This window comes from Planococcus citri, chromosome 3 (assembly GCF_950023065.1).
Source record: "Planococcus citri chromosome 3, ihPlaCitr1.1, whole genome shotgun sequence".
Classification (NCBI taxonomy): Eukaryota; Metazoa; Arthropoda; class Insecta; order Hemiptera; family Pseudococcidae; genus Planococcus; species Planococcus citri.
In genome coordinates, this window is record NC_088679.1 from 1543706 (window position 1) to 1555953 (window position 12248).

Sequence of the window (12248 nt, forward strand, 5' to 3'; positions counted from 1 at the left end):
GGTGTACCTATAAAGCTGAGCAAGCTCGAGAAAAGTTTAGGCCGATGGCCATCTACTTATACCTAAGATGATTTCGCAGGGTGGTCTATCTATTTAAAAGTCATTAAATAGGTACTGTCATTGAAGGATGACCGATCATAAATGCCTGTTTTCGTAAGATATGCATATGGACTGCTAATGTAACTCTGACAGCTTCATATTTTATCAACAAAGAGTGAACAAAAACCTGTTTTCGCCTCGGACTTGGATTTTTCGACCTGCTCTTAGGGTGACTAGCGAAAAAAGCTGCAGGATTTTGACCAAATTCAATGGAGGCCTTCATCAGTGAGTTGAGAGTCACTCGGAAAACATTTTTAGCTCCGAAGATGCATTCTAGAGGAGAGATATGGGTTTTCAAAGAGAAGAGATTTTCAAAAAAAAAAAATCGTGTCGTGATTACTTTTTATAGCTAGGTAGATAGTCACCAACATGTTTTGGGAAAAATGGTCCAAATCCACCAGATAGTATTTCAGATCTGTATCGACGAAGTGGAGGCTTCTTATTTTGAATGTGTGTAGACCTAGGCCTTTGCCATCAAAATCCAAAACCACTTTTAGGGTTCTACTGTGAGCGGTTGAAAATTTGCAAATCACTTATTTTCGAATAAATTTGTGTTATGATAATCTTTCATTTCGAAATATTTTATCATTATCACCTATTTCAAATGATCGAGAAAAATACCAGCCAACTTATCAAGTTTTTTCAGATTTTTGAAAGGAGGAGTTGCGATAAGGCCATTTTTTGGCACCAGCTAGTTATCGACTCAACCACTCTTAAAATGTTGTAATAAATGTACGAAATACGAATCCGTGGTTAGTTAACCCAAAATGACCATTTTTTGGGCTCCAGGGGTTCCCAAAGTTGCGAATAAAAACATAATTTTAGGAACCACTTAGTATTATTTTCAAAACCTTTTTTAGCATAAAATATCTGTTTGAATCAAACAAACATTATGAGAGGTTATTTTCTTATTTTAGACTCTCGGAGGCAAAAATGGGGGGGTTTCAATTTTTTGAAAATTTTGGAACCACCATTTTGGACCTACCCCTTCGAACCCCACTAAAAAGATTTTTACAGTTTATTAGTATCTGAAAGACCTCCATCCTACCAAATTTTGAGCTCAATAAAAATTTTCGCTGGTACTCAAAAATTCAATTTTCCAATTTTTCGTAATTTCGATATTTTGGGAACCCCTGGAAAACTAGAAACCAGCGATTTGCGCCAAACGTAACGTTTTGAGGTATATATTCATTATTCAATAATCTGGATGAAAAAGTTGAATTAAGTTCCCTGTATATATTCGTAATTTTGGAATTTTTTTAGAGCCCTCCACTTTGGGCACCCCTAAATTTTCAAATAAATTGAAGAATTCACGTTTGAAACACACTAGCAAGTGCTCGATAATTTGTCTTTTGATTTTTCTTGTAACTTTCAAAATTGAGCTACTTTAGGTTAAATTCTGGCATTCTGGCATTTTTACTTCGTTGAAATCATGAAAACGTTATTTTCACGTCTTTTCGAAGAGTTAAATAATCTCAGAATTTGATTCAAAATAGCTCAACTTTGAAAGTTACTGGAAAAATCCTACGAAAAATTATCGAGCACTTGCTAGTGTGTTTCAATAATGTAAATTCTTCAATTCATTTGAAAAAATATGCGCAAACGCCATTTTTAGGGGTGCCTAAAATGGGGGGCTCTAAAAAAAGGGCTCAAAATTAGGAATATACAGGGAGCTTAATTCAACATTTTCATCTAAATAATGGAATATACACCCCAGAACGTTATGTTTGGCGCAAATTGCAGGTTTCTAGTTTTCCAGGGGTTCTCAAAATATCGAAATTACGAAAAATGGGAAAATTGGATTCTTGAGTACCAGCAAAAGTTTTTATTGAGCTCAAAATTTGGTAGGATGGAGGTCTTTCAGATACTAATAAACTGTAAAAATCTTTTTAGCGGGGTTCGAAGGGGTAGGTCCAAAATGGTGGTTCCAAAATTTTCAAAAAATTGAAACTCCCCAATTTTTGCCCCCGAGGATCTAAAGTAAGAAAATAACCTCTCAAAATGTTTGTTTGGTTCAAACAGATATTTTATGCTAAAAACGTTTTCAAAAATGATACTATAAGTGATTCCTAAAATTATGTTTTTATTCGCAACTTTGGGAACCACTGGAGCCCAAAAAATGGTCATTTTGGGTCAACTAACCACGGATTCGTATTTCGTACATTTATTACAAATTTTAAGAGTGGTTGAGTCGATAACTAGCTGGTGCCAAAAAAATGGCCTTATCGCAACTCCTACTTTGCAATAATTACTCGAAAATTGGAATCACTGCATTCCAAAATAGTTTCCCAGTTTCAGAAATCACATCTTTTGATGTTTTGACCTAATGTGAAATGTATTTTAATAGAAAAAAAATCAAAACACGAATTTATTCAAAAATAATCAACTTTTTAAGTTTTAAAGTGAAAAAATAAACTTCTCGAGTAAAAAGTATCGTTTTTATGCCACTCGAAATACAAATTTTCAAGAGCTGGGCCTGTTATTCTCTTTTCTTTTTCAAAATTGACACGTTGACGTCGCATAAAAATACACCAAATTCTGAAGTTCTCTCAAAATACAAATTTCGAACGTTTTCGCCCTCACTTCATCTGAGCCTGTCCCCTTGTTTTCAAAACATTCAAAATTCACTTTTGTGCTCCCAAAAATCCAAAACAGATAATGAAAAATTTTTAAAGTCATATGACTGTGATATAAAACTACAAAATTGGTATTTTTTCCTTATATCAGTCGGAAAATTTTCAGTCAAACCCCGTTCCTCCTCCCCTGGCCCCACGAAGACTCTTGATGGCCCTGCCACCCCCCCCCCAACAGGTTGGTAGGAGCTAGAGCGAAAAAACGACAATTGTTTCGAAATATAAAAAAACCTCAAACAAAAGCCTTTTTATTCTAATCAGATTATGACGAGACGAGTTGTTACTAAATGTAAATTATCTTAAAATAACTCTGGTGCCAAATGTGTTGCTGAGTGATTACCTGCTTCATTAATAAGCGAATAGGTATTAAAAAGTTTATCGTCAAGAAGCATTCTGTTACATCACTAAAATTCGTTCATTTGTGTACGTAGGTATTACTGAGAAATACAATAGGTCATAAAGTAAAAACCACTTTCGTTCTCAAATTGAATAATATTTTTTCCATCAAAGTATCCAACGAAGCTTAATTGCCAGATGAGAAGGTGTTTTGGGAGGGAAACTGCTGATTCAAAGCTGAAAAATTCCCTACACTAAATTTGAAATGTAGGTATGTATTTTATATTTTTTCGCGATTTATCAAACAGTGGATCATTCTACTCGTATGTTCAATCGCTGAGCTTTTTCGTTTGAAGTCGATGATTTTTGAACACTTTTTGCGTTGATTGACATTGATGAGAGATGACTTGCGGGGGAAATTGGGGTGCTCAAAATTTTCAGAAGCCCCAATTAATTAAAGCTGAAAGCCAGAATTTAGTGTGTCCTATTTTTATTCTCTCCTTTTTTCCTCCCTCTCTAAGCGATTGGAAACGGTTTTGAGCCATTTTGAGAAGTTCTGGAACGCTCCAGTAGATTTTTGAAAATTAAAATTTCCGCGAAGTTTTGTCCAATCAAGTTGAAAAATGAAATTTTTTGTAGTATTTTGATAAAATGGTGCGTAATGTGTAAATAAATAAGTCTCCAAAGAGTACCTACCCATTCATTTAATAAGCACATTTGGGCATTTTTTTTTTTTTTTTTGGAAAACTGGAATTTCTAAAAAGTTGCCAGAGGCTCGAGAACGACTTAAAACCATTTTCAGATGACTCGGCATGTTGAAAAATAAGGTGTAAAGTAAATTACAATTTTCCAACTTTCCGTATTACATAAAATTTTATGGAACTTTAATTCCAAAAAATCTACCGGAGGCTCCAGAATCACTAAAAATGACTGGAAACCGTTTCCAATCGATTTATAATAAACTCTACGAAGTTGTTCACGGTCTCGATCTCTTTCTCCCCAGAATTTCCTCACGAATAAGGTAGGTACGAGTTAACTTGACCAACGATACGATGAGGAGAGGAGGGACTTTCGTTTCACTGTTTCTTTCGCAAATCGATGTGTCCTCTGTCTGACCTGACTGTGTGGTCGTTATTAGGGAACACGTTAATTACTGCAAAGCTTTAATTTTTTTCAAGGCAAATAAATCATTCGGAAGTTTAAAAAATTAATTAAGTACCAATTGCCACTCATATATCAATGGCAAATCGTGCTCCTTATATCAATAACTACAGATTATTCAAATAGGTACCTAGGTAATAGGTATCCACTTAGGTACCTATTGAAAAAAAAATCAAACAACACTATTCTACCCGGTTCATACATAGAAGGTACTCGTAGGTTTAATGTTTAAAATTATTGTTGTTTTTGTAACGCGAATGGATGATTAATCACAACAGGAAATACGTAAATGTGTCCGCCTAATTGAATTCAGAAGGGTTATAAGCGTGTAGTGTTTGCATTGTTTACAAATATCAGAAAGAAAATATAGATCAATGTATAAGCTGCACGGGTTAATAAACAATTACGCGAGTTTATTTTATCTGCAATAACAGGTGCCATTTTCTTCTCATATACCTATACACCTACATCTGAGAATACATATTTTTTTAAACCCTACAGTAAAGTCGATCTTTTGATTACCTATAATCGAATTTTTGAAAATGTTAAAAATATTATCCAAAATACGCGTATCGCTTTAAAAACTGCTCCGACATTTCAGGTCGTCAAAAAAAAATTCTGAAACTGACCAAGAATCAATTTAAAGAGAAATGAGAAGGCGGCGGAAGGGAGGAGGAAGAAATGCCCGAAGAGAAGCCACCTGACACGTGATCATATTCGAAATTCTTTCATAAAATAATGTTATGTGCGTGGTTTTATTATTACAAAATGATGCCGAGATTTAATAGTCTAATATTATGGGATGTTGCTCTAACCGGATCTCCGATTTTCAGCCGCCATTTACGTAATTTAGTAGATTACTTATAAAATATAATTATAGTGCCTAGGTATTCTAGAAATCGCGAATCAATCCTCCGAACAGATCCTATAGGTATACGTATAGGTAACGAAATTTATTGAATAATTTGACGGAAGCGTGTAAAAAAATTCATCGGTTAGATGATTTAGAGGAGAGGAGCAGAACTTACGCAAAAACTGATAGATATGTAGGTACCTACATATATGTATTTGATAAAGAAAAAATCAGCATTCACAGTTTTTTCCCCCCAATCCCCATCAGGCGGTGGGGGTATTTTATTATTAAAGAAAAAACAATCTTAGACTAAGGGTTACTAGAATAAACATATGTACTTATCTAAATATAATTATAGCTTCACCCCAAGTCTAAGCAGGGAGGGGAGAGGGGGGAGGTGAGACGGATTGTCCATCATGACCCAAACCCCTAGGCAGTTGCCTAAGGCCCAGTTGTCACTTCCCAGGTTTCGTTCCCACATATACCTGTTCCGATCACGACTGAGCCCCCAACCCATCTCAGGGTGAAGTTTGAAGGGGGAATGATTTTGCCTAGGGGTGATCCCAACAAGTTAGGTCCCCTAGTTATTGCCACAAGGTTTATTTGGGCTTTTGTGGGGCAGTCAGTGCACTTGCTTAGGGCTTCTCACCAATTGCCCACAAGAAAAGATTGTTTTCTATATTATAAGTTTAGTATTTACAAGTACATATAGATAAATATTATAGTAAATTTAAGGATTATCTCAAGATCCAGGTAAATTTGGTCCTGAGTATTTCATGTCTTGAATTTGGCTTCGGGCATAATTTGTTTTACAGTTGACAATATTGGTTTTTGAAATCTTGTTCAGGTAGTCACGCTTTCATGTTTGGTGGGAGGGTGCAAACTCTCAGAGTCACTGCAAGGCCCTTGAAGCACTCTAGGAGCGCTTGTTTAACTAGTGGTCATTCAAGTTGGTCCAAGCCACACCCTAATCTTAGTACTGCAATTTTTGTGATGCTTAGCTCAACGCATTTGGCTGCCAGAGCTTCATTGTTCGTACAATTAAGTCTCCTATATTGTCGGCTTGTCTTGGTGTCTTTCTTTGGTTACTGCATATAATACGTAGTTCCCTTTGCTGTGTATCTACACCACATCACCCACTTTGGCAACCCTTGACTTTAGAGTGTCAACATTGCCAAAGGCTCATCTGAATTTGACTGCTATGCCCTTACTCATCTCGAAGTCCCGGCTAACACAGTGCGCCGAGGCATACTCTGGGATTTGCAGCATTAGGTCATCTTCTAGTTCTTCTATCGTAAATACTCCATTTGATCTTACTGATATACATCCCCAGTTGTCCCTCTGGATCTTTGCCTCACGTTTCCTTTCGATCACGTTTCCTTTCGATATGTTCAAGTATACCTGACAAACCATCTCGACTTTCAGTTTGAGGTCGAGTTTTGATCGAGTAGAAATTGGCGGCTATTTTTGATCATTTTTTTGACGATTTTGAGAATCGACAAAAAATATACAAATAATCGACTGATAGTTTTCAACAATTTTAAACAAAAAGTAAGATTGATGAAAACTTGATCCCAAATCTTCCTCTATTGGAGTACATTAATCGACAACGATTTCAAGATGAAAATTCAAATCGATTTTAGGTCGATTTCTTGATGAAGACCTAAACTTGACTGCAAATATTTGTTGATTTTTCTTTCTCTATAGACATCAATTATGCATATAAAAGTTGAAGTCAAATATAGGACGATTTTTACCAAGTCATGAAAATGATGTGAAAATTGATTAAAAATTGTTCTAAATTTGTGATATCGTAATCGATGCCTTTTTTTGAATTTCAATGTTGGATCAATTTTTTACCAATTTTTTGCTCAAATTAAAATATGTCAAAAATTGATTCAAAATTGTTGCAAAATGGTAGTAAAATTGATTACTTTTTAAATCATAAGTTAGATCTATTTTTCATCAATTTTTTGTCAAAATGATAAGACTATGAAAACTTGATTTGAAATATCTATCGATTTTGCCTTGAAAATAGACATTAATTTAGCACATAAAAGTTGAAGTTGATTTTAAGCCAATTATCACTTAGAAATGAAAATGGCGTGAAAATTAATTAAAAATTAATGCATATTTGTGCTGTTGTAGTCAATTGTTTTTTTAAGCTTCAAAATTTGAATCAATTTTTCATCGATTTTTTGATAAATTGAAAATAGTCAAAACTTGACACAAAATATTCATCAATTTTTTCCTTAAAAATATAAAATTTTTTCTGCTTATTGAAGTTGGAGTTGATTTTGACTCATTTTTGCTGAGAAATGAAAATAGTATGAAAATCGCTTCAAAATTTTATGATTCCAAAATTGATAAAAAATAGACATCAATTATTCATCACTGACATCAATTTACTACTCGCAGATAAAGTGTGTAGCAAAAACTATAAGTAGTTTTTCAAAAAACTTCAATGTTGGAGAAAAGAAGTGTTATAACATTTCGCTCTCAGGGGTCATCTAGATCCAATTTTTGAGTCGAAAAAGAGTCGAGGTGCAGGGATTTTCCCCATCAAATCATTTTAAATATCAATTCACAATATAATATTATGTATTTGAATTAATATGCACTAGAATATGAAGAGCAATTTTCTGAAGATTTAAGGTCGTTTTTCATAAGCTCGACACAAAATTGATCAGAAAAATGTGTCGATAGAATGTACTCAAAACCATCAACACAGATATTAAGTCAATTTTGCATCAAATCACAAAAAAGTGTTGAAAAATCAACTGAAAAACTACACACACTCTTCAAATTATCGACACAAAATATGTGGCGATGCTCAATATGAAATATGCTTGATGGTAAATTTGGGTCAATTTTATACCGATAATGTTCGAGAATAGGTCGATTTTATGCCGAAAAAACTGATGAAAAGGAAACAAATCGGGCCAAACTCAACTCAAAATTTGAGTCAACTCGACCCTTTTTTTTTCTCGATATTGTGTCGAGGTGGTTTGTCGGGATTATACTCTTCACCTGAGTGGGGGTCAGTTCACCAGTGTGCAGTTCACTGATGCTTAGCCCTATATGGAAGCAGGGAGGACACAGAAGCTGGCCCCACTGGGTGGTAGAGTCTCTCCTTTATGGCTCTGAGCACAAGATATTTCATTGCATTGGTGTATCTGTGGTGTGTGAAGATCAGGCTGTAGGAGTGTCCTAGATCACTGGATACAACTAGCTGGTCCATAGCCCTATCAACTATCCTGCATACCACATTTTGGTATTTGATATTGGCAAAGTACTTCCCCAGAATGGACTAGGGGCTGATCGGATTATCCTTAAGAGTCGGATTTTTTGTATGATCAAAGAATGATCTCACCACTAGAAGTCTTGAGTTGACATCTTCCAACGTGTGGCTGTTCTCATATGGTACTGGTGGTATAACGCTTGTTACAGACACCTGCCCCCAGGGGGAGCACTTTTCAGCTTCCGGTTTTTCTCTGACCACCGATCGCGAAGCCTCATGCATTTCAGCACTGCTCAACAAGTCGGTCGTCGTGGCGCCTTCAGCTTCCAAGCTGGTTTTTGCCTGGTCAAGGTCAGAGACCCCAGTCATTTCTTGATAGGAGGACATTTCACCATCTTCGGTTATTGTGGTTTTGCTCAGTTGAATGGGGCATGCTTTATGTAACCCCTTCCCTTTCTTTGAAAAATGTATTCCAACCAACAGAAAAAGGTCAAGCAAAAAAATACACCATTAAGTAAAATTTCAGCCTTCTTTAGAGAATTTTCAAAAAAATTCAAATCTGACCCAATTTGCATGAAAAATAGAAATTTTATAGGATCAAAAATTGATATGTAGAAAACTGAAATTTGGATTAGGTAGGTACCCACACAGTGGTTTAAAATCCTTTGGAGACCCGAGAAAATTTTTTAATTTTTCTGCATTGAAAACTGAAATGACACTGAATTTTATTTTGACAGTTTGTCAATTTTTCAAAAACTATACATCTGATAAAAATTCCAAAAGATAATTACCTGTCAAGCTTGTCAAATTTTGGACCTATAAATTTAAAATTTGAAAAAAAAAATCTGGAAGCATTTTTATACCTATTTGTAGGATTGTAGGTATAATTATGAACTTTGGTGATTGAATACAAAAAACCACGAAAGGCCGGCGAGCTTCAAAAACTGAGCTTTCAAAAAGATTACATTAAACTTTTGAAATTTTTGGAAAATTACGTCTACCACGAACAGTGTTTCTTCTGAAATTTCGAGTCAATTCAAAACTTTTATGTGTCTAAATAAGTGTTAGTCCTTCCAAATTACAATGCTACCTACCTAATTGATGATTGCATTACGATGTACTAAGTGTAAGCCAAATGTTGCTTTTCATCGTCAGGTCATTAAAAATTACTCAACAAATATCCAGTAAAATAATTCGAATCATCCAAAGTGTTCGTCGATGAACCACGATGGTGTGATTTTTCCATGTATGTGCATTTTTGATACCAATCTACAATAGTATTGAGTAAGTTTTTGATCTAAGTATCTATACTGGCCACCCAAGTACGTCATAGAATATTGTGCTTGATGATTTTTTTTTCGCAACAATATGCTCTACGATTTACTAAACTGTGTAAAAAAAAAGAGTTGGATATTGTAGTGAAACACGTAGATAGGTAGTTATTTCAGAATAAAGTTTGAAAAATAAAATTGAATAGGTACCATATTATCTGTAAATTGCATGTTTCCAGTTGTTCAAGTCAAATTTTCCAAAAGTTAGAAAGTGGTAATTAGTATCAATTTGGTGGGTTATTGTTTTGACGTAGGTTATGGGGCATGGAGGTCATTGACAGATTGCGAGAATACTCGTAGTTTAGTTGACTGCGTATAGTTGGTATAGGTAATTAGATGAAACGAGCAAAAAAAAATTGTAGATAGGTAAATAAGTACCTAATTGAATTTTGACAATTTTCTTGGTAAAAATTTCGTATCAACTAGGACATTTTTTTATACCTATAGGTATGGGTTTTTTTTTAGCATATGCAAGTATGTATTATTATTTCGAAAGGAAGTGAAGTTTGAGTAGGTACCTAAAATAATAGGGTAATTTTTAAGAGGGGAAAAATCCAACGTGTAAAATTTTGCTTCACAAAGTTACGTAAAACAACAAAATATAATATTTAGTATTTTTCAGTGTTTTTTATAGGATAGCCTATTTTGACATACAGCTATGATTTTCAATTTTCACGTTCGATGATTTATGTATTATTTTTATTACACACCCATCATAACATACCCATAAAATACTTTGTACCAACTGCAGAGAACTACCTAATTTAGATAAACTTACGCATATTGGAATTAAGTATCGCTACAGCGAGGATGATTGGATATTTTTTTTTTCAAAGATAACCATCTTTTTGTATTAGTTAAAACACTTCGCATTACTACACAAACACATTACCTTGATCATTGCGATGAAACCTTAATTTCGTTAGCGTTTATATGTATGCTTTAAGAGAAAACGTGACTGGAGGAGGAAAATTCGACAAACATCCGAATGCTTCTTCTCGCCAAAAGGTTATTTTACATAATTCATGCTCGTTCCATCTTCCAGCATCGCATGTCGAAATGTTGGAAAACCCCATATGAAAGTAACGAGTACTGTACTTGTAAGTACCTAATTGTAAATACACACAAGCTGCTATTATCAGCATCTAACTACCTACAATGTACATATACATACTTACGTATATAAATCTTTTTTACGTAACGAAACATCAACATTATCACTCTACGTGAAAAATTAAACATTACTTAGGAAGTTGGGAATGAAAAAAATCATTCCACCGTTTGTTCGATCGATGGAATAGGTACCTATTATAAATAAATTAATTACGCCTATACTTAATGATTTCCCTCACACTTATTCGAGATGAGTTCGAACCACGAATAATGTTCGAGTATTTTCACGCCTATTTTTAATAAAATATCTATAGGTACGCCATGTTCGTCAACACATACCTATGATTATATACCTTAGTATAAACATACCTATCTATATGGTTTTGTTTTAGCTATAATCTACTGTATCTGTGTACAGGTAGGATAATATTGTAGGTAGGTCTTTGTAAACTTATATACAGGTGTACGAATGTACGTACACGTAGTCGTACACGTATTTATGGCATCTGTAAGCACAATAAATATTCATTATGGTATTTTTTTTTTTTTGCAGATGGAAAGGCAGCGTCTACAAATTGGTATGGAGAGAATTGATTGTTTATATGTTTCTTTATTTCGCAATCAATGTTACGTACCGATATATGCTTACCGATCCGCAACAAAAGTAAGAATAATATACCTAACTACAGTAAATTTATCGCTACTGCATTAAGTATCAATATTTTATTGAGATAAACCCCGATCGAGTGTAGATTAATTTTCTTTTTTTTACCGCAATGTTCCCGAAATCATTCGATTCCTTGTTTTGCATTTTCGACTCTCGTATACCTGGAGCTAATTAGGTATAAATACCTGTTTTGGCACACGCCATGGGTTCACGCTTCAGTAAACTTTGAAATGTAGTGTGTCATACCATGTCTATACATACCAGGTACCTATGTAGTTTGATACCGAAAACTTCTATTGCTGCATCAGGTGTTTGGAAGATGAAAAAACAAACTCTTATCAGCCCTTTGAAAGCCTATAGGCAACTCAATGCAATGATTTAATCATAAAAACAACGCGGAAAGATGAGTAAACCCCCATTTAAGTATAATGAGCGGTTGACCATCTTAAAAAATTGAAGGACTACGCACCTCATAAGCCAGGTAGCCCGACTCAGAACTCGAAAAAGGGTCTCAAAACATACCCCCCCCCCTCAGGACAAATTTCAACTGTTGAAATCATTCTTCATGATTTTTTTGACCAATTTTTTGACATTTCAAAACTTGATGAATCAAAAGGGTATCTTGGGGCAAAATAGGTAAAATGCCCCTTGTCCTCAGATTTTTGTAATTTTGATGAAACATTCTTGGGTACCTCTTAAAAAAAATGTTGCACACAAAAAATTTCCACCCATTCTACCACCCTTGCCCCCAACGGCAAAAAACATTTTTTGGGGAGGGGGGAAGAAATCATCGCCTCAAGAGTCAAAAATATGG

The 12248-nt window shown here is 34.7% G+C and overlaps 1 protein-coding gene and 1 long non-coding RNA gene across 4 annotated transcripts in view; both read left to right on the forward strand.

Moving 5' to 3' along the window:
* The window catches only part of LOC135841073 (uncharacterized), a 272383-nt gene that overhangs the window by 3191 nt on the left and 256944 nt on the right, over positions 1-12248 (forward strand). The gene's annotated exons all lie outside the window — the stretch shown is intronic.
* Positions 1-12248, forward strand: part of Best2 (bestrophin 2) — a 46451-nt gene that overhangs the window by 1003 nt on the left and 33200 nt on the right. For all 3 annotated transcript variants that reach the window (XM_065357848.1, XM_065357847.1, XM_065357846.1), the window contains exon 2: positions 11321-11431. In XM_065357848.1, coding sequence (XP_065213920.1) covers positions 11321-11431 — 111 coding nt within the window. The remainder of the gene's footprint in view (positions 1-11320; positions 11432-12248) is intronic.